Source organism: Drosophila elegans, unplaced genomic scaffold (genome assembly GCF_018152505.1).
Source record: "Drosophila elegans isolate 14027-0461.03 unplaced genomic scaffold, ASM1815250v1 contig_476, whole genome shotgun sequence".
NCBI classification, from domain to species: Eukaryota; Metazoa; Arthropoda; class Insecta; order Diptera; family Drosophilidae; genus Drosophila; species Drosophila elegans.
In genome coordinates, this window is record NW_024545863.1 from 13,501,114 (window position 1) to 13,528,671 (window position 27,558).

At 40.2% G+C, this 27,558-nt stretch overlaps 4 protein-coding genes across 4 annotated transcripts; 1 reads left to right on the forward strand and 3 right to left on the reverse strand.

Annotated features, from left to right (window-relative positions):
• Nucleotides 1–129: 129 nt before the first annotated feature.
• On the reverse strand, nt 130–1,787 carry LOC108148288 (probable peptidyl-tRNA hydrolase 2). Its single transcript, XM_017275257.2, has 2 exons — nt 1,492–1,787; nt 130–773 (listed from the first exon to the last, which is right to left on the reverse strand). The coding sequence occupies exons 1-2, from the start codon at nt 1,687–1,689 to the stop codon at nt 402–404; spliced, it is 570 nt and encodes a 189-aa protein (XP_017130746.1). The 5' UTR covers nt 1,690–1,787; the 3' UTR covers nt 130–401.
• Nucleotides 1,788–2,463: 676 nt separating this feature from the next.
• LOC108148413 (signal peptidase complex catalytic subunit SEC11A) lies at nt 2,464–4,273 on the forward strand. Its single transcript, XM_017275453.2, has 4 exons — nt 2,464–2,665; nt 2,759–3,018; nt 3,831–4,008; nt 4,074–4,273. Exons 1-4 carry the CDS (start codon nt 2,597–2,599, stop codon nt 4,122–4,124), a joined length of 558 nt encoding a protein of 185 aa, XP_017130942.1. The 5' UTR covers nt 2,464–2,596; the 3' UTR covers nt 4,125–4,273.
• LOC108148412 (methylated-DNA--protein-cysteine methyltransferase, inducible) lies at nt 4,239–4,848 on the reverse strand. Its single transcript, XM_017275452.2, has one exon. The coding sequence runs from the start codon at nt 4,846–4,848 to the stop codon at nt 4,270–4,272; it is 579 nt and encodes a 192-aa protein (XP_017130941.1). The 3' UTR covers nt 4,239–4,269.
• A 1,696-nt stretch (nt 4,849–6,544) lies between these two features.
• On the reverse strand, nt 6,545–25,509 carry LOC108148332 (homeotic protein labial). The gene is given in 4 exon segments (XM_017275329.2): nt 6,545–7,496; nt 7,904–8,197; nt 8,200–8,327; nt 24,016–25,509. Coding segments are annotated over 4 exon segments (1,932 nt in total). The 5' UTR covers nt 25,259–25,509; the 3' UTR covers nt 6,545–7,229.
• Nucleotides 25,510–27,558: the final 2,049 nt, after the last annotated feature.

Sequence of the window (27,558 nt, forward strand, 5' to 3'; positions counted from 1 at the left end):
TCCTCATTACAAAATGTTTTTTAGGATGCAAGTAAATATATAGTTGTTCTACTCAACACAAAAAAATTAATTTTTTAGTAGCAAATTCCAAGTGCATTGTGCATAATGAGTCCCCACAAAAACTATTTGTTTAGGAGCTATGCAGATCCAGGCCGGACTGCCAATCGTTTAATGTGTAACAGCTTGGTTCACAGTTAACGTGATAACGTAAATCTTAGCTTAACTTGCGTGTCACAGTCGTCGCCTTCCCTTTGCCTCCTCCTTCACCTCGGCGGCATGACGCCACCTCCAGCCTCCTCCACCGCTCCACCCATGCGCCCTATTGCTTTGAGAATTGTCGGGTTGCACTCGAGTGAGTATGTGATGCCTCATGGCCTGCGAGAGTTCCCGGAGTGCGGATCTTACAGTAGCTTCAGGTGGCCGGTGACCCGGTCGATGTCCACGGCAGCCGCTGGACCCAGGGCCAGCACAGTCTTGGAGTTCGCCTCGATCTGGGTGCGACCGGCGTCGCGGATGAGGCACGTGTTCAGCTGCTGCCGCTCGGCGGCCTTCTTGATGGCCATCAGCTCCGCCTCGCTCTCCACGCGCACGGCGATCTTGGCGCATCCGCAGTTTTCCCACGCCCGCAACAGGCGGGGCGTCCTGGCCACCGCCCTTTGGTAGGCGCCCACCGCTCCGTGGCCACACTGGGCGGCAATCTTGCCCTTGCCCATCTTCAGGTCGTTGCGCACCACCAGCACCATCTTGAAGTTCTCGTTGAAGCCTCCGTAGCCCTAAGAAAATGGGTAAATGATAAATGAGTAAATGTTTTCAGTGCATGCCAAATTTCATCAGTTATAATATACCCAAAACAGCTGCCAGCACATTTAAAACTTATAAATTTTAAATCGAAAGCAAGTTACATACTATTCATTGTGGAAGCTGCCATAATTTTGTAAATGTGGAATCTGCACACTTCATAAGGGTGCAAAAATTGGTTTATTATTAATATAACATATCCAAAACAAAATTATAAAGTAATTATACGCATTTCAAAAGTAATAATATATAATATTGTCAGGTAACTATTGTTTAAACGAAATTAAATTAGTGTGCCTTGTTGGGCTATATCAGCCCTATTAAATAAATAAATCCTTAATATCCTAAAAACTGATTCAAATCGTCATTGCTTAGGTTTTTCAGTTTGTAATCTTTAAAATGTCATTTAAACTTTTGTTTTATCTGTGTTTTCTGAGATCTATCTTGGTAACGATTTAAATGCTGTACAAATGTTGTTGTTCATTAAGAAACACCGAAAAAACAATTCAAAAATGATTGCCCTAATATTTCTGAAAGCCTGAAATCGCACTGCTATTCTTGTGGCCATCAGTGTAGGTGCGCTTTATTGCATTTGTAAGGGTAACTGTGAAAAGTATTAAGTACCAGGAGTACAGCGATGTAACACCTTCTGGATACCTGATTTTATTCCCAGATAGTAGGTCCAATGCTCACCTTGTCCGAAACTGGAGCCTCGGAAGCACTGGACATGGACACTGAGGATCCGGCCAAAGACGAGGCCGCCGCTCCCTCGCCAGCGGACGAATCCTTGGCGTCGCCGCGCTTCAGGGCGTAACGGTAGCCCACGAAGAAGGACAGCATCACCGCCAGGCCATTGATGATCTGGGTGGAGTCCAGCAGCTTGTCGCCCATGTTGCTCCGTCTGTTTTATTCCCTAAAAGTATTTCGCGAAAAAACGCAACCGATGGCGCTCACTTCACGTTTCCGGATGCGGTCACACCAAGTGCGGATTTCAACGAACCGCTACGGTCTCACTATTGGAGATGGCACTCCTGCTTATCAAATGCGTTGTCTGGCAACACTGGCGATATATGGGGTATTCATTCACGGAAAACAGTTAAAAATCTTGAATGATTATTTTTTAACAACATTCACGGAGAACCGTTAAACGTCTTAAATGATTAATTTTTAAAGAAAATGAGGATAAGACTCAAATTAGACATTTTTTTTAAGAAGGCACAGTTCAATTATAATAATATGGAATGAAAGTTATGTTTAAATTAATCACAACTCTGCGGCTTAGGAAAAAATGTCAACGAACTGTTTTCAAACTTATATTTATTTATTTTATGTGAATTTTATTTTGAAAATGTACATTAACTTGAACGTTGTTTATAAATCCTCAAAACCTTAAAAGGTATTATAATTTTAAAAACTGAACATTTTTAGCAAACCCATAAGAGTACATCTTAAAACATTGTGTAACATTTATAAGATAGGTTTCGAGGGTCCTAGGCATCTCAAAGTTTTCCAGCGACAAGGCATTACAAACATATTTGACGTAATTTCTTAAAAAATTAAAGGCGGGAAACTCTTAAAAAGAGACAGTGTGGCCGGACAACAGTTCCACAGAAAATCGAATTTTATTGCGAATAAAGTTTGGCATTTGGACTCTCTGGCGAACGGTCACACCGCCACATACGTGTCTGTAATTTTCTGTCTTCGTGGACGAAGCCGAGAAGTTTTGTTAAGGGGCCGTTTATTTGCATTTAGCTAGTTTAATATCCTCCGCAAGGATCCCAAACACACAGCCGCAGCCATGGGCGTAGCCAGCATGTTGCAGATCGACGAGATGCTGGGCGACTTCAACAGAATGAACAAGCGTCAGGTGAGCGGCACCGAATCTCTGGGCATATGCAAATGCATATGTACGTATATGTGCGGCATTCTGATCCATATTGTCCACCATTCGCATCCACAGTCGCTGTACCAGGTGCTGAGCTTCGCCATGATCGTCTCCTCGGCGCTGATGATCTGGAAGGGCCTGATGGTGGTCACCGGCAGCGAGTCACCGATCGTGGTGGTACTCAGCGGGAGCATGGAGCCGGCTTTCCACCGCGGCGACCTCCTCTTCCTCACCAACTACAAGGAGGAGCCGGTGCGCGTCGGCGAGATCGTCGTCTTCAAGGTGGAGGGCAGGGACATACCCATTGTGCACCGCGTCATCAAGCTGCACGAGAAGTGAGTGTGACAGTGCTGAAATGGGATTTCCAAGCTTGGTTTCTAGATAGATACTGGGTAGATACTTAGTAGAGCAGGAGTTTGTAAACCATATTGGTATGAACTGATGTAGGCCCGAATTTTTGTACGCTTGTCTGAGATTCTGTTTGCAAGCCATCATGTTTAACTTAGGAAGTAAAGCGACACTGGGATAGCTTTGTATATTGAAGGGTAATGTTCCTTCCATGTGGCTTATTCCTTTTCTAAAGAAAACTGGGATGGTAGAGGCAGGACCATACCCAATGAGAATTGGAAACGTTACAATGCAAAGCGGAGTACTATATATTTTTAAAGCCTACTTTCCTATGGATATATCCCTTTTGCATCTCTAAAAAAGTAAAGCTACAATTTAATACTATTTAGCGAGACTATTTGGTAGTGTTTTTAGTTGGATTGCTACTTTTTTTTATACATACAGCCTATACAATTTAGCCTAGAGTTGGTAATCAGAAATACCACCAAATTTTGTGTAATGTAGGGTTTTTGTTTTTGTTTTTCAGTTCTAATATTAAATTGGTCAGACCACGTCATAGTTTCATTTGTAATAAATACGAATTAAATTAGCTGCGTAGTTCGTGAAAGATGTCTTTCTAGTTTGAGTTGGCCTATCGAATTTATTATTGTCTATTAAAGGGACAAGAGTTTCAAATTGTCATTAGATTGTAATAGGCTTTTTAGGTTTTGGAAATCTTCATCAAGCTTATTTTTAAGAAAAAGAGTATTTTCTGCTGTAAAAAACCCAATCACTTACTAATCCGCATTGCTTTCTACAGGGAGGATGGCTCCGTCAAGTTCCTGACCAAAGGCGACAACAACAACGTTGACGATCGGGGTCTGTATGCTCCCAATCAGCTGTGGCTGACCAAAAAGGATATTGTTGGCCGGGCCAGGGGCTTCCTGCCCTACGTGGGCATCATTACGATCTTCATGAACGAGTACCCCAAGGTTAAGGTAAGTCGGGCGACTCTGTAAGAGTTATTCCCCATACTTATCCTAAAATTGCCCTGTATTTTTAGTGGGCCATCCTCTCCATTCTGGCCATTTTCGTGCTACTGCATCGGGAATAGATGGGTCACTCTTATTTTGTAGGTTCAATTTATAAGTAGGAAGTGCACAATCTCGAGCCTGTCTGCATTTTCGATTTCCTTACCACCCCGAACAGAAACAACTTTGTGCGGAGATGAGTTTCAATAAAGATACAAGTAACACTTTTTAATAGTTCGAGTTCTTTTCGGCGTCGAGGAGCTGCTGCTTGAGGGCTGAACCCCAGTGGTACTTAGATGCTCCATTTTGGGACACAATCCGGTGGCACGGAATGAGGAAGGCAATGTCGTTTTTGGCCACGGCATTGGCCACTGCTCTAACGGCTGTAGGACGTCCAATGCGCTCGGCCAGTTGCTTATAGGTGCATGTTTCGCCACTTTTCACATCCAAAAGAGCTGACCATACGGTCTGCTGGAATTTGGTGCCCCTGGTGACGATTGGAATCACCTCCGAGTTCTCCTTGTCGCCTCCAAAAAGTTTATCCGCCATCAACTGGACGGAAGGGTCGTTCTTTTCCAGCGGAGAACCTGGCCACCGTTTCCGCACTTCATCATAAGTCCTGACGACATGCTTATCCACAAAGTGAAGCGAACAAAGTGCGACTTGGTCTTTTGAATCCACGCTGAATGGATTAATGACGCCCATCATTATCAGGCCGTATTTGGTCTCCAGGAAGTTATAGTGAATGGCTTCTGGAGGATTCTCGATTTGAAACAATCGGATCTGCTGATTAAGAGGACACCACATCGTCGTTTTGCGTTTAGTTTTTAGGGAATTTAATTTCAAAATTTCGTGGATGAAGATTGACAGTGTGACCACAGCTAGAGCGCTAAAAATGGGCAATCTTTTTCTTGTCCACTAAGGTTGCCAGATCCAATGACAAAGTGAAGCGAGACCTACATTTTTAAATAATAATAAAAAAACGCTTTACAAAAAGTAAACTAAACTAAAACTATCAGAATTGTAACCAAATATTTTATAAATATGAAAAAAAAACATTTTAGGGTGGGTAATTTTTAACAAGTTTTCATTGTTTGTGTTAATTTTAAATTTGATTATACACTATATACCCGCAATGCCTTAAAAAAATATTTAATAAAATAAACAGGAATAATAAAAAATAGACAGGAATTAAAATAATATTTTTATTAATGCTTAACATTAAAAAATAAGAAATTACCCTTTGTTCGCCTTTTTCACTTACATCCCAGTTTTCTTTCCACATTATTCTACATATTTATCTACATTTTGTAGAGATTCAAAAACATATTTGTGGATTGTAAGCAACATTTATATAAAGCGTGACTCCTTATTGTAGTCCGTTTGTTTTCTAAAATCAATAAAGCTTTTTTTAACATTTGTTGAAATGTTTTTTTGCATTTTCTAAAATTTGGAAAAAAGATTGCAATTTAAAACAGATACAGAAAAAAATTAATTTTTGGAAAATCTTTTTTGTTTGACAAATCAACATTTTTTAAATTTCTTTCATATACAAATTCACTGATTGGTATTCATTATTTAAGATTTTAAATTCAAATTTGCATGCAAACTTTGCTTTTTTATTATATATAAGTTCTAAGTTCTATAGAACTATAACTATAGTTATAAGTTATTTTCCATTCTCTCATAAATTTAATTTTTTAATAAAAGGTGCTTAGAAAAATGTTTAACAAATTTGTTATTTGTTTCCATAACGGTTTCCCGTTTATCTAAAGGTTTATTAAAAATTTTGTGTATTGTAATGCGCAACTTTCATATAATAATAGACTTTGCCCCAAAGCTAGATTTAAATAGATTTGTAGTTTTTCTTTTTTAATATTTTAGTTATCACTTTAAAGAAGAAATGAAGAACCAACTCCTATTGAGTTCCGCTTTATAGATTTCAACTATTTTAATCAAAGAGTGAATCATTTCCTACCAACAAAACCAAATAATTTCGTTTTATATTTTTGTTTTTTTTTTTTTTTTTGCAATCTATAATGTGGTCTTAAAATCCTATCTATCAGCCATATGCAAAACTGCTTTGCTCAAAGGGGTTTGATGAATTTCCTGGTTCATTTTCTTGTCGTTAACATTATTCAATTTATCAAAAGCAAAATGTATAAATTCAATAAATCCCAGAAAACTAAATATTTCGCAACATGTGATATGCATATGAAACTGTAATCCTCAAGTCAGGCCTGTTCGCACAATGATAGATTTGCATATGGTATTTTGACCACGGGTCTAGTTTTCCAATTAATCAAGATATCCTAGACACTATATGGTTTGAAGGCAGTTTTTGGTGGCTGCCCTTTCAGGCAGAATTCCCCAGTCCAGTCGAATGTTACTTTGCTTATCGGTGTACTTGGAAATCGGCGATTACCTAAAATAAAAACGTCCACAATTCGTCAGAGATATAATTGTAATGCCCGCGCTCGAAATAAGTTGTCCACACGGTTTATTAACAATTTGCAATCGGTGTTTGTTTATTGTTTATTCATAAATGTGTTGTACAGTTATAATTATATTACAATTAGGACTAGATTAAATATACAGACGTACATCAAAATTGTTTTACCGATTACTTTCTAGCACAAAACGAAGAACTTGGGGGCATCCTAAAACTTAGCTAATAATACTACAGACGAGTTTGTGGTGGCGGGAATGGGGAGGGGTCTTACAAATGGTGTAGTTCTGGAATAGATTTAAATATGTTAGTTTTGGATTTTCATTTTGATTCTGTTTGTATTCTTCTTTTGTCAATTGCTCTGCGTGCGTTTAAGTATTTTAAATTGTTCATATAACCCTGAGTTTTGCTTATGCTAGTCCAATAAACTACAGCTGCGGCAATGCGAAATGTTAGTTTAAGTATTTACAGCCCCTAGATGAATATGGCACCTCGATTCCACAAGTTCCTAGCGTTTGATTACGGTTTCGTATGGATTTACAATTTTAATTTGCTACGTGTATGACATAGTATTTTTTTTTAATTATTGTATTTCCTTATTTAGTTGATTATTTCTGATTTTCTGATCTTTTGTGCATTTTCTATTAATTTATCACAACGAAATGCGTCAATATTTTGGCGGCAACAACAATAGCATAACAAAAACAACTACAACTACAGCTACAACGAAGAAAGGTGTTCAACTCTGCTTGCTTGTAGGTGCTGTTAGTGATAAAGTGGCTGATGGTGCTGCAGTTGCTCCCGAGCTCAGATCATTCCCGCCCAGATCGCTGCCCTGCGGTTTCATCTGCAACTCTGGCGGTTGTTGTTGTTGTTGTTGCTGCTGCTGCGGCGGCTTCTCGCTGATCACGGGCGCCGAGTGTTGCGTCAGGATGTCCGCCGGAATGAGACCCTCCTTCACCCGCTTCTTCTGTTTCATGCGACGGTTCTGAAACCAGATCTTGACCTGCAAGAAAAAATGGGGAACAAGAGGTTAGCAAAATCGGACATATGAGCTGTTAAAATATTAATGTTTAAATATGCCTAGTTTAACAAAAACTCTACAAGGGTATAATAAGAAAAGATCAGTTATATATAACATGGCAAAATTATATAAAATTATTAGATTTTTTTAGCCTAAAATTTATGTTCTTTGAAATTATTTAGGTCATTTTGTTTTTTAAGTATTTATTCATTTTAAAAAAAAGTTCTTGTGTTTAAATTTTTTTTGTTCAAAGAAAAATTTTATAATGTAAGAGCATGAGGAATGTATAATTCTATTTTATATCTAGACAGGTCAATTTAAGTTCTGATACGAAAAAAAAACCTTCTTAATTATACTTTTGAATTTCTTGGTTAAACTTGACTTCTCACCTGAGTTTCGTTTAGCTGCAGCGTGTTGGCGATTTCGATGCGCCGCGCCCGCGTCAAGTAGCGATTGAAGTGGAACTCCTTTTCCAGTTCGGTCAGCTGCTTGTTGGTGAAGTTCGTCCGGCCGGAGTTGTTGGTGTTGCTGGAGAGGCTGCAGCTGCTCAGTCCGGATCCGGACCCGTTGCCCAGGCCCACGCCCATGCCGTTGGGATGGGCACTGCCCGCCGTCGCATTGTTGGCCATCATCAGGGAGTTCTGCACGGCCAGGACGCCTCCGATCCCAGCGGATCCGGATCCGTTTCCCCCACGCCCACAGGACCGCTCACCACGCCGCTGCCCGCGCCCCCGCCACCACGGCACATGTCCAGCTGCCCATTCATCTGGTAGTCGTGTATGCTGGCAATCCCGCTGGCAGGTAGTTTCGATGCTGCAAGATATAGAAAGAGGGTTGTGAGAAACACTGGGCGAAATTTGCATAAAAATATCATAGCCGATTTTTAAATAATGTTAAAAAAAGCTCTTAAGTTGTTATAGGGCCCTGATTATCGAAATGAGGGAGTTAAAATATAATCAATATTTCCCTTTAGAAGCTATAATCTGGCTCTGTCCGATTGTGAAAAAAAATGTTGAAAAATGGGAAGAAAACTATAGAAAAACTTTTTTAATTTTGAAATTAACGATTTTGCTCTCGAGAATGTGTTTTTGTTCAAGTTAAAAAAAAAACTGACTGTCCCAACAAGCAAAATCTTTTTTTAAATAATTATACATACATACTTATAGAAACGCCTTCTAGTTTTGTACATGAATATTTTTCTCAATTTTTGTATGTTTCTTGTAGGATTGACTTTAATCTTTTGTATATTTTCGCTAATAGTTTCCTTAAATAGAACATGATTTTTATTTTTATTTATTTATTAATATTATATTCATATATTTATATATATACTTAAAAATTTAATAAAATAAAAAAAAAAAAATATGGAAAGTTTTCGAATATTTTAAATACAGTAAGGGATTTCCTCAGTGTAACATTGGTTTCTCTGTCTACCTTTGTTGTGGTTTCGTGGCAGGCCAAGGGAGTGAGGTTCAGGTGAGGCCGGCGATCCCTTAACGTTGATCTTTAGCTGTCGCAGCTAATCATTGTGAGAGTTTCGACCCTCGCCGACTCGTCCTACCCTCTTCCCCAAACTCTCTCGTTTCCATTTGACTTTTGGCTTGTTTGCGTGATTTTGCATTTTATTCATAATTTGACATGCGCCCCGTGGCTAAAGCCGACGATGATGAAAATATTTCCTTTTGGCCGTTTGCCTTTCCATAGAAGGATTTAATGTGCTCAATAGGTTTGTTTGAAAATATTGGGAATATCCTGACAGCGGGCATTCGTATCTCTAACTCGTATCCTCTGGTAACGATTTTAACTCTCACTTTGTTTTGTGGGAGGTTCAGGATTTATAATATTTGTGGGCTTGTCTGGGATTTGCGACTGATTGTTAAAGCGGAAATTCCTTTAAGACGCATTGAGTTGGGAAAGCGGATAATTGCAGAATTTACAGGTGTCAAATAGTATATGTTCCAAGAAATTGATTAAATAAAAAAATGATCTTATAAAATAAAGTTTGGTTTGCTTTTTATCAACATTAAATTTATGGAGCCACCAGTAGTAGGGTGTATAAATCGCTGGCCCTGAAAGCTCATAAAAAGCCATTTAACACAATCATAAATCTTAAATAACATTTCTACAGCATAAATCAATTAATAAGCATTATGCGACCATCACAAACGAATCTTAAGAGTTTCCTCATAACTGCTCGATGATGACGGCGATGAAGTTAAAAGGTGCCGATCGGTGGCAATATTAATATGAACTGCCGATCCCGTTTAGTTATCGAGTTGGTTTAACAGTTTTTTAGGCAATTGGTCGCTGCGAGTGCAATAAATCAAACCAGAAGCCACGGGCAATAAATAAGTTTTACAGAGCCGAATGAGTGATGAATTTATGACTGCTCTCTAAGTGCTACCGATACCCAAATTGGCATCCAGTCGAAATATCCGCACGGTAGCTGGCGCGCACCTTTCGGTGCTTTGGGAACTGTTTGCGCGGATCGATCGATAAGTGCCAAGTCGGGCTGGAAACGGGCTCCTATCGTAATGCACACAGGAATGTCTAAGAAAACAAGCCCCAGGATTACCGCGCCGAGTGGCTTGGGCTACATTTGAATTTTCCCGCAAACAGGCAAACAAAACTAAGCAAACGCGGCGGCAGTTGCGCCGCCATTCGCAGTCACAGTCACAGTCACAACCACCTTCACATTAACATTCACGGTAGCAGTAGCAGCAGCAGCAGCAGCAACTGTGACAGTTGAGAGTTTACTGCATTCCGGTTGGGCTATCAATATACTGCCGCCAATCGTTGAACAGTGGTATCGGAATTGGCCATAATTTCATTTTGTTGATAACATCTTGCGAATGAATAAAAATATAACGCTAACGCGTGAGTTTATTTTTTCTATAGCTCTAATCTTAAATTAAATCAATATTTTATTTTAAGCTTGTGGACTAATCACTAATAGTTATATTTTTAGTAAAAACTAGGGTCGTGTATATTTTGTTATATTTGGTGAGCACTTTAAACGTAACATATGTTAATCTATTATCATAAAATCATCTTAGTTTTTATTAGTTTTGGTATATTAATATTTCCTTGTTAAAAATGAAAGCATACAGAATATATATGATCACAAGATGAATAAGCTTAACTTTTTTTTGCATGATTGTTTAAATAATACAATTATGTTTATTAGTAAAAGGTACAAAAATTTAAAAATTTGTATTTTATTTATTTCTTGTACATTTGCTGAAAAATGTTTCAGATATTCCAATTAAAATTGTAAAAAGGCGTCCTATTTTCTTTTTATAAAATATAAAAATTTGTCCATTGTTAAGTGTTTCACTGTTGGTTTCACTGTGGCACGGTGCGGCCTCAGTTAGTGGCACGGCTGCATCGGTCGCTTTTGGTGTCGCTCGGGTTGTCAAACATGTCGCGGCCAGTTGGCGGCACTGTCGCTTTTGTCCGGCGCCAAACGATATCTGCTTTGTAATATTAGTTTTAGAGAGCATTATCGGGGGATCGCTTCCACTTCACTGCTCCGAATGCCGGGTTCGATGAGGAAAGGGGCGGACGGTACGAGGCGGGGCGGTACGGAGCGAAGCGGTGGAAAGTAGGGAAACTCCGCGGCCAACAGAGCTGCCACCCCCTCCCAGCTGAAGGCCATCCCAAAGGGGGTGTGTGGGACAGTGGGCTGGCACCATGGCGCTTAAGTGACACTGTTGACAATCAATGTAAACAACGAGAGTCGCTGCTGCAGAATTTACCGGGGGGGTGGATGATCAGGGAGGCGGCGGAGGGGGCTAAGTGCAACAGCTAGGGGCGCCACACAGAGTCAATGTAATTTGATAACATCTCAAATAGCGGTAATTACAACTGCAGGTTTAACCCAGTCAAACGATTGTTGACTCTTGCGTATCTTCCCGTACATCACACACTTCTCATGTGAAAAGTTGATTGAAATCCGAAGAAGAATCAACTGTGATTGTCCTAGACTGGTCAAAGAAGGCTTTTATGATGGGAAGACATTTGAAAAAATTTCACATAACATATGTTAAGAACAATCTAGGCTTTAACAACTTGAATATTTCACCTTTTCGTACTCATGTAATACATATTTAATACTTGTTATATGTTTGGTTTTTTGTTTTTGGGTAAGGCAAGGAGATGACCTTTTTACTTTCTTAAAGAAATTTTAAAAATTGTTCGAAAACTTTACTTGAATATGTAAAGAGGTATTGATGGATTGTAAAAGAATTTAAAGAACTTAACAATTTTAAAGTATACAAATGTTTCGTCACAACAAAGTCCTTGAATGTTATGCAAAGATTACTAAGCTGGAACAGAATATTATAAATTGTTTCATGCTATATATTTATCAGACAATTAAACGACATAATCAGGTCAAGTTTAATTTGAATAATTAAAAATAAATTTCTAAGACAACTATTAAAAGGAAAATGGTATTTTTTCTGTTTTTCTATACCAAAGCTATATAGAGAAATGAACTTTTTTGTTAGTTTATCAAAACAATACTTCTTTTGTCTAAAATATTCATTACCCATTACATTTGAATTGCAATAGACTACTCGCCGTCCTTGAATACTACCATTCAAGTACAGTTCCCTGAGGCCGTGAGTCATCCGCTGGGGAACGGCCATTTTGATATGATATAATGATATTATCATTTCTATTATGCAGGCGCCACTGCCACTTTACGGAGATCCCCCACTCGCACACACGCACACACACTCTGTGAGCCCGGGTGGCATTACATGGGGTCCGTTTTGGGGCGATTAAGTGGGCCTGAGGCCGTAGACTGGAGAACGGAGACCGGAGACCGGGAAACAGAGACCGGAGTGCTTGGAACGCCGTCTGGCCGGCGGCTCAATTGATAATAATATTTAATTCGAGTGCAAATAGAAAATTATATTTCAATTAAAAGTAAATTGTTTTAATTGTTGATTAAACACAACATCAACATCAACGTCATGTGGCGAAACTTTCGAGAACCGATTCTGGTGCCCCTAATCTGGGGCCATAAAAGTGCACAGAAAGCTGACCAAAATATGCTGACGATCGGTGGCTTTGGTGACGATGTGATTGATCACCTGCGCGTAATTTATTGCTCCCAATCGGAAGGAGCCCGAAGTGCCCATATAGACCATAATATTTTGCAATCACCAGAGGCTGTATTATTTGCTTTGAACGGGACAGATGTTCAATTCCACCGGCCAGAGGTCAGTCGGCACTAATTGAGTTGGCAATCTCAGCCGAAACCCTTTTCGGGGGAGGGTTGACCCAGCTAATTAGGCACAGTCAACACTCTTGGCATTCCCGAGTATCAAGTCCGGACAATCGGACCCTCGGACCCAGACTCGGACTCTGACTTGACTAAACTGGCATAATCCCGTCGAAAATCCACGAGCCATGTCCATTCATTCTGTCAGTTTTATTGGCCGCCTGTCAACCCGTGACTTTTTCCCCATGTCATGCGATGATGCAGTCGTATCTTGGTATCTACATTTCAAACACGAATCGTGAAATGCACAAAAACCGAATTCTCATAATTGTATCTACATATCATCGTTCCCCAAAAAGTATCCAACGCTCTGGCACAAAGGTGAGCTGAAGTTTTCCAGCTTAATTGAAAGTTTTGTATGGGCATAGCAGACGTCCCGCGGCTTATTAGTCACGATGTCTAACACACATGGAAATTGTTCGACAAAGGGCTCAAAGTTTTGAAAGAAGTCCCAAAAAAGAAACCGAACTTGCTGCCTGACTGAGTCAGATATTAACCTTCTATCGGTTATGGGTAGATGTCTCAACTGGCGCCCGTTTCTTAATCTTGTTAACTGTCTGCTCTACTGTCTCCCCGGAAGAAGTTTTCAGTTTTCCTTATCAAACATCTTCGATATGTTTGAGCTGTTCGTGTGTCTGTTTTCCAATCGGATTGTTTACCTTTCGGAAAATTATGTCGCCGTCACACACAACACAACACAACACAACACATCACAACACCAAACTCGATTTAAATATTTACACAGATACTCGAATGCATATATTTGTGTTATCTTAATAGCAACGTTTTGGCTACTGTTTTCTGTTTATTTTACTTTTATTTTCTATTCTATAGATTACGCTTTACGAATTCCGGTAGCCATCTGATAGGACCGAAAATCAAAATTGTCGACGTTGTTTGTACTACATATTTTTTTGGCGATAAGAAATTGCCCAACATAGCGACATGAAGTGTTTTCGGGGGAGAAAATTAAATTAAGCATGTTGTACAGAAGTTATTGTGAGTTGGTTGTTATTATTTTAAATGGGGACTTAGTTCCAACACACAGTTAAGTAGTATCTTAAGGAAGTGGTTAACCTTTTTAACAAATTCCAAGACCTTGTCAATAGATTTTAACAGCTTTTTGATTCATTACAATATTTTAATATCAAGTTAAGGAACTTTTCCGGAAATATACGAGCAATTCACTTATAATTTATTTATTTATTAAGTCTAACGCCCTTTTAATATCATTTTAAAGTAACTAGAGTTTTTATTTGGTTAAATATTATTTGATTTGAAAAACATACATACATATTATCATAGACCGTTTAAGTTTATAAAGTGGCAATTCTCTGGCAGCTATTCAAGCTCTCATTAGGTTTGCATTGATAATACTTTAAAAGGTGTTAAGGAAATTTAGTTGAGTTTGACAATTATTAGGTAGATTATCTCTCTCAGCTTTGGCGATAATTGGCTCAAGTGGCTTTCTTATTCCACAACCAAAAGCATTGACAACTCCATATTTCCGACTAACAGCTAAATGGTTAGTGGATATTTATTTTTAAACTTAGGCTAAAGTGCTTTGATTTGCACTTATAAATAAACGTGAGTAAGTGAGGTTACTGTTTCCAGGGGGTGGGTGAAAATGGAAGGGGGTTGGTTTTTCATTTTCATTTGTGTGAGTTACAGCTGCTCTTTCGGTCTTGTGTTAATTCAATTCAATGGCAGCAGCAAAAAAAAAGTAAAATCTTAATTCGAATAATACATTCTGACAAGATGACGGATCACCAAACGAAAATGCACGCACACATGTGCAGATGTGTGGATGTTCATAGTTTCCCTTTTGTATTCGTACATAAGTTCGAAGTATATACGCTTACGGACATTTGCTGAAGAGCTGTTGAAATAAGGGTGTTCGATAGGGTCTAAGAAAAAGAAGGAAGGAAAAAATACTCAAATAAAAATGGCTGCCAAATGCCAAAAAAAAAAAATAAATGTGGGCTGGCACACATAGCAGCTCAGAGATAAATATATATTTTTATATACTCCTATTGGGAGTGCGTGTGGCTGACAGTCAACACTTTGAGTGGCTCCACTTGACATGGCCCTTCCCCATCCCAGCCCAGAACCTATGGCCCCCGTCCCGTGATCCAGTTTTTGATGATTTAATTCAATTAATGCTTCATTCGTTCACACACACATACTGCCATGTCTGTATTCGCACACACCAAGTATTTGCAAATTAAAATGTCAACGAAACAAATTTCAAAACATTCTGCCTCTCAAGTGGATGGCAAGCAAAAAGGTTGCTGCTTTTGGTCCTTTGGCTGGCTTTAAAAGAAATATTTTTCGACAATGATGCTAATGTCATCATCAATCTTCGTGCCTGCCGTGGAAATTCGTGCAGACAAGACGCCGAGCCTCAGACTGTCGCCTTCAATGCTACCCGTATATCTATATCTGCGTGTCGGCTCATAGGCCTCAGGTTTACTTTGGATTTTCCCGAGCTTCCCACAAAAAGTATATGAAATTTTCATTAGACAAATTAACAAAATTCTACTGACTGCTGTGAAGGGGTGTTGGGTGCTGGGCGTTTATGGGGCCTCGCCTGAGACAAGTGGCATTAGCTAAACTGGCAACTGGCTTGACTTGTTTACATGAGATAATTTCTATATAATAAATCATTTTTTCAATACTCTGTGTATTTTTTGCTTAGCTGTTCTTACAAAATTGAGATTTTAATTTTGTTGTTTATATTCGAGGCTCATTTTTTGCTTGTCCTTGGATTTGGACTGTCATACACAAGTGTTACGAGGCTTAGGAGTTACTTGGGTATAAAATCATGAATCATGTGGTTCAAAGTCCTCTATTTAATCGAGCAGCGCTTTATTTTAGATCATTTTTGATCTGAGGAAAGAAAAGTTATAAAATGCTTATAGTGGTTTTTCTACGAATAATTGATTTTAATAAAAAAAATATTTATATTCGTCAGAGAGCGACTTATTGCTTTAATTAAGAATGTTTCAGAGAAGTGCACACATTTATAGTTAAATCTTTACTTTTTTAATATTAAAACAATCAACGATTTTAACAAAACCCGCACTTAACTGCTCTAATTTACTTCCCATCAACTCTCAATCACCATCGAATCAAATCGTTTCAATCTAAACTAAGCCAGTATGGGCTCGTACAGCTAATGCCATAATACCACCCTTCTGTCCCTAGTGGCCGGGCCTAAAGATAGATAGGATACATCCATCAGTTGGCCTCGCTGGCGGCCGAAATGAAAATGAAATAAATCAAATCAGAGCTGCGCGTGTCGCCGGCCAAGTTGAAGTTCAAGCATTAATGGCTAATACCCTTTTGGCCACTAGAATGTCCACTTTAAAGCCGCCCATTGCCGCTGTCCATTGTTGTTATCTCCGGGGAGGTGGGACGGATCGGGTGGATCAGTTGGATCGGCTGGGAGTGGTAGTGGTGGACACCTTTTCTAATGTGCCCTGCTATCGTCGAATTGAACGAAATCCAAAGCGAGAGCAGTAAAATTGGAAACAATAATCGAAATCGACAATGGGACTTCAAATTGACAGCTTTCGTTTACCATTTTATCTACTGTTCGAGGGTACGAAGAGAATTTTGGGAATGAAATCACCTTCGCACACCGGCAACCTGAGAAATCGAGACAATTGTAGAGCTCAGGGGCTCAGGGCGGTCCCTTTGATTCGCAGATCAATTGCTAAATGCTCGAGCTTTTTTACCAACCATTCAAAGCGCACCGCAGAGCAAAAGTTTTCATTGCCCGAACCATTTGTCTCATTGTTTTGGCCGTTTTTTTTTTTGGGCGCAAATCAGTTGGGGAACAGCTTAAATTGTTGGCCGACTACTGTTTGTCTCGTCAAATGATTCATTAGGTCGCAAAGTATTTTGTTTACTGCCGCCGCTTACAACGAAACTCCATTTGAGTGGAATGGGGTTTTTCTCCCAAAATAATAGGGTACTTGAATTTGAGCGGAATTTCCGCCTTTTGTTAAGTGTTTCTATTGCTTAATTCTAACTTCTGATCTTATTGAGATATTCAGCCGTTGCAGAGAATTAATTAATACACATTTTAAAATATTTTATTGGACAGTGATTACTATTTCGCACACTATTCAACACACGCTAATCCATCCATACATTCTAGAGAAACCACTTCATTAGAAATTTATTTTTAGTACAATCAACTTAAAAATAACGTTTAGTTTGGAAAGGACAGACGTGAACCCCAGAACTTCCCAAAGCCGCAAATAAATCACAATCAATTAGCTAGGTTTTGATAACCCTATCAGTGCAGAAACCGGGGGGAAACAAAAGTTATCTGGAAAGTCGAAAGACTATGATGACATTGTGCAATTTTGCAAGCGAAATGGAGGGAAAACAAAAGGCAAAGCCAAACGATATTGAGCCACATTTATCGTTGATATCGACGTGAAGGGGGCGTGAGTGTGTTTGGGCTTGTGTCAGGCCACGTAACGCGATACTTATATAATTTACTAAATTATACACTTGAAAAGTATTAAGGCGGCCAGCGAAACGACGCCGAAGGAAACGGAATACGGGGCGCCATGGATATGGAGAGAACCTTGGGCCAACGCCAACCGAATGCAAACAGCAGATAAGATATCCGTATCCTCCGCTTTTGGCGCACTGTTTGCACCAAATGTCCGTTCAAGGCAAACAACTCCACGCAGATACCCACATCACAGTGTGTATATTTGTGCTTAATATTACATAACACAGCGCAAGGAAGGACATCGAGAAAGCGCACCCCTGAAGCCATATCCTTTAATGCAGCGGTGGTTGGGTAGCCACACATTTCCGAAAAGTGAATTCGGTTTTGCTCGGTATTTTTCTTTGCTTGCGAGAACTCAAGGGTATGATGAGCTTGGGCAAATAGATGTAGGAAAAAAATTCGGAGCTTTTTTTAAACACTTTAAAACTATTTAAAATTTTCTTCCGTATGTTTGGAGTTCTAAGTTGCTTGCTAAGGAATGTTAATAATTGTTGTAATTACTTACTTTTAATAATATGAAAAAGTTATAAGCCACATATGTTAGCTTATCAAAAAAGAGTACGTTGTAGTAAAAATCATCCAACTGATTTATTTAAGTTATGAAAAAATGCCTAAGCCTATTCTGCTTTTTTGTTTCTAATGAAAATAATTACTTTTGGGGTTTAAATAAAAGATATACTATTTCATCTGTTAATTTGTACCGGGTAACTCGTAGTTCGTTCTGTTTCCTTTAAATTTGGGAGCAGCTCTCCCGGCTTTTTCCTTTCCAATCCCCTTTGGCTGTCACACGGACTGGACTAATGTGCTTCTCATGTTGTCTCCAGAAACTCGCGTGGAATCGAGTCAAACTTTATGAAAACTGACATTTTAGGTGTGTAAATGTCACTGAGGCAGTGCAGACGGAGTTCGGTTAGCGGCAGAGGTAATTTGGAGTGCGATAGGGATTGGGCTCCAAGATTGCTGACCCTTTCCTATCCCACTTAAGTGGTAATTATTGTAAGTACTGCTCGGGGCTTATCACCTAACAAATCGATTCGTTGATCGGCCGAATAAAAGTCAAAGGCCAAGACTAGGCTACTTTGGGTTCTGCGGTTTCCCTTGGACCCCTTAACCCCGATGGAGGTGTGTGGAGGGTAAAGAAATTTAATAATACGCTTTCAAAAATGTTAACTCAGCGCGCGCCAGCGAACAAAATTTGTCACGACACATGCCACACATTTTTTTGGCCCCGGTTTGGTTTTTTTCGGTTGAGGTTGAAGGAGGTTCATGAAATACCCTAGTTAGAGATGGAACCGTGATAAAGTAGGGAAAAGAGTATGGTCTGTTTTTAAAATAAGAAGAAAATTGCTGTATCTGAGACCGAGAAATGAATTTTTTTTAAAACAAAATTGCCTCTTAGGGAGATTTTATTTTAAAGGTCCACTGAGATCCCAATACCAGATTTTGTAAATTTTTTTACATAGGTAATAAACTAGACAATCGTAGAGATGTTGTAATTGCTTTCGCAAAATATGTGAATTTTTTTGATAATAGAAATTTTGGGTATTAAAGGTGCGATCGTCACGAAGTTAATACCTCGACGCGAGGTGACTTCGTTTGATTTGGATTCCAGTACGCTCACGCTGCGATCTCTAGGCCAGCGGGCTAACTAGCCTCTGTGACGGACCCCAGTCACAGGCAGAGCCACAGCCAGAGGCAGAGCCAGTGACGATGACGATGTCGGTGACAGACAGGCGGGCGGGGCTCCCGGTTGAGCTCTCAGTTCTGTTCGGCTTGGTTCAGTTCGGTTCGGCTGGGCTTGGACAAGCGTTTGATGTTATCTCGCATTCCTGGTGGTCACTTTTCTATCCACAATATTTAAATAGTCTGCCTCATTTTTTGTCCAAGGGTTTGTGTTTCGGGGTTCTCGCTTGCCGCGCTCTGGCTTATATATATTACCAATTTTTGTTTTGAAATGCACGTAATTAATTCATTTCGTTTTCATTGTGGCACATTCGTTGCTCTTCGGGTCGCGTCGCGTGTTGGTGTTAAGAAATATCAAAACATCACATCAAATAAATGTTGAATACCCAAGAGAAGGACCCACTCCAATGACCCGAACCTGCAGTGGCCCATAGAACTAACACCTTTTGCAACCTTTTTGGCCAAAAGTTTTCTGTTGTTTCGTTTTTCCACCAACATTTATGTTAATTCGAGTTTCCTTCACTTTTGTCAGCTATTTTCATATTTCATATTTTCTGAGCACTAGCTTTGCGTGTGGAAATTCCCACCCGCCTGTCGGGGGAGTGGGCGAAATTCCCGAACAAAGTGGTAGATCGTTTAAAAAACAATAAAACACGAACAGAAACAGAAACAGCAGCGAACTTCCAGTTGCCAGGCATTAATTAAACTGTTCAACCACAACAAGGCTGGTCCGCCTCGATGGGAACTTTTCAATTAAGTGAGGGCCTCAACCAAAAGGCTAATAAAAGTAAACAAAATTATCACTATATCAGGTCGTAAAAACTTTAGCTGGGTGCTAACAAGGGATAGATTTGTTAGAGATAAAGAGAAAAAAATAAAAGAGCCTAACCCTCATTTAAACAATTTGGTGCAGATTATTTTCAATAGATATTAAAACTGTTTTAAAAACAAAGAATGAATATTTTAAACGATTTCCATTCCAATCTCGCATAATTCGTACGCAAACGTTGAGTTCCTAAAAGTTCTAAATACTTTAACCCTGACATTTGAATGATGGATAAGTTTTTCGTTTCCTCGCTTGGCTTATTTTGTTCAGCCTTAGCTAATTTTAGTTTTATCTAGGTGTCATCATAATCTTGTCAAAAGTATTTTCGAGATTTTGCACATTGATTGATATTGGTTAGTGAAAAAGTAGAAAGTTTTATGTGTGTGCTTGTGTGTCTTAAACCAATTCCTAGTCAGTGACAAATCCCTGTAAAAATGTCCATTAATCTTAATGCAAGCGAGCTCCTTTTTCCTTTCTACTCCAACTGGCGAATGTGGTCTGGTTACTGAAAAATGCTGATTAACACATTAGAGAACTCTTTGAATCGAAGACTGGTCAGCGTACATCCAGTCGGTGTACGCGTCTGCGTTTGTGCGTGAATGCCAATATGTCGAATGCTACCATTTATAACCATGATTGCTGATTATGCTGTTTCCCTGCCTGAAAATGGATGACATGACAGATGGACCCAAGCATGTGCGCGGAGCTCACAGCGAGCAGCATCTCCCGGCATCCAGTATTCAGTGTTCAGTATTCAGTGTTCAGTATCCAACATCCCAGATCCAAGATGCAGCACCCAGGGATTCCAGGGGAGCCACGAGGCAGCAGATCATTGCTCAGTGACAGTTCGGTTGCAGTGAGGCTCAAACGAGAGACTCTTATTTAAATAATCATTTTTTCTGACAGCCAACTTGACTTCCAGTTCCAGTTCGGCATGCCGAGGAGTAGCCCCTGCCCCCCAATTTATCCCCCCGCCCCTGGCAGCCAGTTTCATTCTGGATTCGAGCTGCATCTCCCGACCGCTGGCTGCACGCTTTAATTGTTTGTTTGACTGGCGGTCGTCCCTGCAGCACATCGAGAAAATACAATGTTCCAACTCGCTTCTTTCTGAATGTTTAAATTAAATATTGTACAGTAAATGTTCCAGAAATGATTTTAGGTTTTTCTTGAGATTTTCTTATTGATAATTAAACGTGGTAATATTTAGTCATACGCCATGTTTATAAAATATATATTTTACGTAGAGTTCTATTGATTTGAATTTTATTTTTAGTCAAAGATGGAGGGATTCTAAGCCAAACCAAAGGCAGGCAAGGTCTTGCGAGATGTAATTGCAATACTACTTATCCCAAACGCATTCAATATTATAAAGAGCCGTTTTGGTTAATAGTAAGCCAGAAAATAGGCTGAAAAGATGACAGTATAAAGTTATTTACAAAAAAAAAAATAGTAAACAATTAATCATAAAAGAATTAATTTTTTCCCTGTGCAATCGACATCTTTCTGCCCCGCCCAGCTCCCCATCTTAGCGCCTGGTTCCACTTGCACGCGTCATTCGAGGGTCTTTTGGGATCGTATTTGGGTCTCGAATTGGTTGGGTTTTGGGCGCGGCGCGTGGGGATCTCGGATCGGCGATCTGGGATCTCAGATCGGTTGCTGTTGCTTCGACCCGGGTCTCTGTGGCGTCGTTTAATTGAAAACGATGCATGTAAATGACACTTTTCAGCATTAATAAGCAAATATTTGTATGATTATTGGTGTAGCCAAGGGATTAACGTTTGAACTGTAAGTGGTCCGACGCTCGATACTCCGATATCAGCGATCAGCGTCAGTTGTGCAACTCAAATCACGAACAGGTTAAGTGCATTACCAAGAGGCCCAGAAACCAACTGAAATTGGTCAACAGGTTTTGAGAATGGAGGGGTGGAATATTGAAAAGTGGGTAGCAAAATCCTGTGTTATACCTGTAAAGTTAATCCCTGCAGGATTGACAATAAATTTTGAAGAACATAATTTAATTTTACAAGCGACAATAATGTAAATAAATAAACATTATTTTGACAATATCTTTTGTGGTCTTTAGTCAGTTTATAAGCCTCAATCAAATAAACTGAAACAAAGTACTTAATAAAATTAGTCCTCCAAATTTTAAATAAATAAATAAAAGTTATTATATAAAACGACTTAAAGAAAGTTTTAGGAGCTTACAATTAGGCCTTATTTTTCTCTACTCTGCTCTAACATTTATGTTAAACTCAGGGTGAGCCTGAAACATTCAGTATCAGTAATTATTTATTGTTTGGTTGACCTCAAACTCTTTAAAGAGCAATTAAAAGCTTACTCTCGAACATTTTGCAACTCATGAAATATCAGTAAAAATACTCGTTTTTCAGTGGCAGCTGCTTCATTTGGATAGTCAACATTTTATTTATCGTGCGTTTTTGAATATATTTTTTTTTATCAAAGCAAATACATTTTCTTAGCTGGCTAATTCCGAGATACAAAACTCCAGTCGGCAAAGTGACAAGTGACAACCTGACTGACTGCACAGGCATTGACAAAATTATCTGAAATATGCAGAAATATGCCAAAAGGAGAGTCCAAGAGAACGACGAAAATTATGAAAGGTGAGGTGGGGCGTGGAGATCGGGGAGAATCGAGATTCTGTAGCCGGGGGCTGTAGAACGGAGGGGCGAGGTGGGCGAAATCTTTGGCATTTGAAGAGACATTCTTATTTTTAGGAGACATGCCCTCGGTTGGACGTCTGTCTTGACATTTCGTCTGACGCATCAAGTGGCTTTAAATTTGCTAAGTTTTCTTCAGTGCTAATTGTTCATAAAAATATTGTGGATATTTTATTTTTAGAAACTATTTACATTCTTTATTTAACTTGTGTTTCTGTTCTTATTGTTCAATCTTTTTCTCCGTTCATATTCGTCTTATTCTTGTTTCACTGGTTGACTGATTCTTGTATCTTGGCCTGTCAATCAGTTTCGAAAGTCATCGTTTGATAATTTTTTTAAATTTACTTGGTTTTCTTTTGTATGATCATTCTTAAAAAAGAATCTTTTGTACGTATAGGAGAGAATGTTTATTTGTTTGCATAATTGCTGTCTGATTAGCTTAATATATTCCTTAAGCTTTATGTGATCTATTGAGCGGACCATTTGAGTTGACACTATTTTTACAGTCCGGCAGGTGAAAAGCTGAAATGCGGCAATTAGCGAAATATGTGGTTTTGAAATGCCATTTGCTTTGCATAATGAGTCCCGGTCGTAAGTCTTACAAAAAAATTTAAAAAAAAAACACGTTACTTTAAAATATTTTTTTAAATCACCTTTTGAAACAATTTTATGTCAAACGTAGCGCTCATGTTTTAATAATAATAATAAATTAATTTAGATTAAATAGCCAAACTAAGCTAAAAACTATTAGTTTCTTATTTTTAACGGCGGTCAAAACTTTAAATATAAATTTAGGCAAAGTAAATGAAAATTGTAAAAACATAAAAATCAATTGTTGTTTAATCTGATATCTATGTTTGGGTGCTTAGCCCTACGGCAAATAACACCTGCGCAATTTATTACCAAGTTAATTATTATATTATAAATCCCTTTTTTTCGTTTAACTATAATTTGTGAATGTTTTTACTTATAACAATTTTCTCTTCCAAATTAAAATCTTTGCATTGGAGCCAGTACTTGGGTGCTTTGGGTCGCTCGTTAAGAATATAAAAGCTAATTAACTTTTACATCATATTCAAAATTCTTTTTCTCGAAAAATTTTGTAAGACCACTTGTCGTTTACAGCTCAAGTTCGACTTACAGAAAATCGGCGTAATCGTGTTTAAACCTTGTGTTATAAAAGTAAATAGAAATATACCATAGGTTATTAAAAACAACAATTGGTTTGTTTTCTAAATAGTTTTACAGCTTCTAAGAAACGTAATTTTCGTGAATCTTTAAGCACGATTCTTGCGAAACATTATAGTTTTGTGATTAACAGGCCTTAAATAATTTAAAGGAAAAAAGGAACAGTTTTGTCTAACATGTACCGTAATCATAGATCGATTAGGTATTAAAAAGTCTTAACAATTTTAAACCTAGTTCGTTTCTTGATGTTAAAAGTAATGACTTAAAGACTTTAATTCTTAGCTTTCACTTACCTTGAGGCTTGGGTACATTCCTCTTGAGCTGCATCCACTTGTAGGTGGGAATGCTGCTGGAATGATTTGGCGATTTTGATTGTGTGCTCGCAGGATGCGCGCCATTCGAGGCGGAGGCGGTGGAGGAGGAAGTGGAGCTGCCGGGGGAGATCACTCCTCCGCGTTGCTGGCGACCCAATCCGCCGTTGGGCGACACGGAGATCTGGTGTTGCTGCTGCTGTGCCGCTGGCGATTGGTTCTGCGGGTGTTGCTGCTGCTGCTGGGCCTGCTGCTGCTGCTGTTGCTGCTGGAGCTGTGGGTGTTGCTGGTGCGAGTTGCTGGCCAAGTTGGCCAGGTGTCCGTGTGCCAGGCCGTGATGCATATGCGCGTGCATTCCCAGCGAGTCCATGGCGTCCAGGGCGTAGCCCCCCGCCAGATGTTGCTGGTGGTGCCACATCTGCGACTGCGTGGCCTGCTGCATCATGGGGTCCTGCTCCTCCAGTACCAGACCGGGCGCATAGCTGGCATGCAGCACGGCAGCGTACTTCTCCTCGATCTGACCGGCATACCCGTGCACCGCAGCCTGAGCCTGGGTCGTCGGATACATGCAGTCCAGGTTGGTGTACATCATTCCGTTCTCGGAACTGATGATTGCTGCTTGTTGCTGCTGCTGCTGCTGGGTGTTGCCGCTGCCACTTGCATTGGCGGCGGTCACCGGCGAGCTGTTGCTGGGTGGAGCCACTGTGGCCACGGCGGCGGTGGCGTAGTACGAGTGCACGGAGTCGCTCTCGTAGTAGGAATCCGCCGGCGAGTGGCTGCTGGGGTGGAGTGGAGTGCCCGGATTTCCCGTGGCCCCCGTGCTCGTGGTAATGCCGTACTCCGCCGCACTTGGGCTAAATAGATGCGAGTGCGGATAGAGCTGTTGCTGCTGTGCCTGCGCCTGTTGCTGTTGCTGCTGTTGCTGCACCACCTGGTGGCTGCCGGTGGGCGGCGGTGTCAGCTGCGCCTGCTGCTGGGGATAGTAGTTGCCAGGCGAGCTGCTCTCATAACCATTGTAGCTGAGATGCTGCTGGTGTTGCTGCTGCAGATGCTGATGTTGCTGTTGCTGCTGCTGCTGCTGCAGGTGGTGCTGGTGTTGCTGCGGGGCAAAGTAGCCGCTGGCATTGGCAGTGGCCGCGGCAGTGGTGCTATAGCCGTCGTAGGCATTGGCATGTGGGTGGTGGTGGTGCGGGTGGTTGCCGTACATGCTGCTTACGTCCATCATATTGTCCAGCCGGAACCGCACTTTCTCGCAGCCTCGGTGTAACCGGTATATCACTAACTTCACTTCACTTTGCCGCACCCGCACAGTTCTTGCAATATTTCTGCTTCTCGGGAATATTACGCGACGTTCGACGATGGTTTGGTATTATCTTTATCGAACTGCAAACACGACACCCGATGGTGATGACGATGACGATGACGACGACGACGTGCTGCCTGCGCGCTTACCAAGTCGTGACTGATTACTGGCCCGAACCCGATTTCTTTCAGACCACATTCAACCGCTCGACCCAGGCCACGCCCCCCTGCAGACAGCCTGTTGTCCCGCCTCGACTCGTGGCTGCTTCACGAGTAGTGTTACTGTCATCTCGCTCGCTCTGCCGCATGACTGCCCTTATCAGTGGCAGTGGTTCGGGGGTTAGTCATATATAGCGAATATCCACTACCGGTTTTTGGCAGTTGCCGTTTCCATTTAGATTTTCTCGTTCTCCGTTTGCCCCTGTCTTTTTTTTGCTAGTCGCCATGTCAGGAGCGGATTGCCATTTCAGGCGACTCAAGATGGGAGATCTATGGAAAGGAAGTCGAAACTATGCAATTAGCTGGCGATTATCTGGCTGGAATTTTGTTGATCACTTATTGTTGAATAAACTACCTCTTACTTAGTTCATTCATATTTATATGTCAATTAGCCGTAATCTTTACTCGTTTCTGTAAAAATTGTAAATAAAAATTGTTTTTAAAACCTACAAAAATTAAAGTCTGATATTACATTTACTTTCGTCTTAAAAAAACTGATAGTTTAGGTCATAAGTTCAAGGCTATTGTCGCTTAAAAGAAATTGTTAGGTAAATTTTATGCCTTGAACTTTATTACCTAAAATCAAGGTAACCTTGATTTCCTTAAGCGTCAAATGACATAAACTTTTTTTTTATTTTTTGGGCTTTAAGCAATAAAATTGTGTAATTCAGGATAGATTTCTAAAAATACTTTAAAAGTTTTTTGTAAAATCCTTCATGATAGCTTAAATTAGTTATATAAATTTATGAAACTAGAATGGCTGGACAATACCTATATCAAAGTACTGTTGGAGGAAATACTGAGCATATATACTCAGAATTAAATGATTTTAAATTTATTAAAATCATATAGATTGCGTTCATTTCCTGTTAATAATTAAAAGAAAGTAGTGGAAACGATCCCACTTCAAGTTCTGCACAACATACACATTACAACTCACACCTCTTCTGTTTTGGGCCCAGATCGTTTCCCGGTTAATCCGCCCCTGCCGCCCGCTGATAGCATTAAAAGTTACGCCCCTGTCCATGCTCATGTCGACGTCTTGTTTTAACTGGAAACCCAATGTTGTGTATTTGTTTTGTGGTTTTGGCACGTTTTAGCACCTCGCACGAAATTCCCAAATGAATTGACGGGCAGGTAACGAAGAGGAGCTTGCCCGGTGACTGCAAATGAGAACTAGAAATTGGTTTTGGGACTTGGTTTGCGAAAGCGGCCAAGAGGAGCTGCAAACGGATGCTGACTGTGGCAGCTGTCAATCGTCATTTGCACATATGACAGCTCATCTATGGCAGCGCTGCGGAATTTAAATCGTCGTCGAACGACTTCCCCCTACCCCGACTCCAGGCATTATCTCCGGGCCTTGACTCCGGCCCTGGTCTGACTCAGTGGGATGCAATTCGTAGGCGCCCCTTAGAGTTATCCGGTGTATGGGTCTGGGTCTGTCACTTGGCAGGGATAGAGATACAACCGTCAGATATCTTCATGCACCTTTCACGCACAATGCATCATCTTTGGCTGTCTCTGGCTGGAAAACTTCGTTGTCCGCTCCTTCCTCTTTCGGATTGGGAATTTTTCGTTTTTTGTACAACTTGATTGACATTTTCACAAGTTTTTGTCTCTACACTCGCACTCGCACTCGCACTCGCACGAATTCGGAGGGGGAGGGATACTGGAGTGGCCATTCGTTTCGTCCTTTCGGCCTTTCCTGCCCAACGCTCCAAGGTGATTTGTTATATTTTTCGGACAGCAGCAATTAATAGGAACAGGATGTGTGCGAGTGTCTTTCAATATACACACATATGTACACAACCAACATAACTCGGCCCAATCCCAATCCCAAAACTGAAACTGTCCCACATGGCTGAAGCAAGGACTTATATGAATTAGGGCTAAGGTAGCCGTGTTTTAGCATTTGGTTGTGTTTGGGATTGGAATTGTTGGGGAGTAAAGTGATATTTCCCCATTTTGCAAATGTTTGTTACCATAATGTAGTTGTTAAACCAT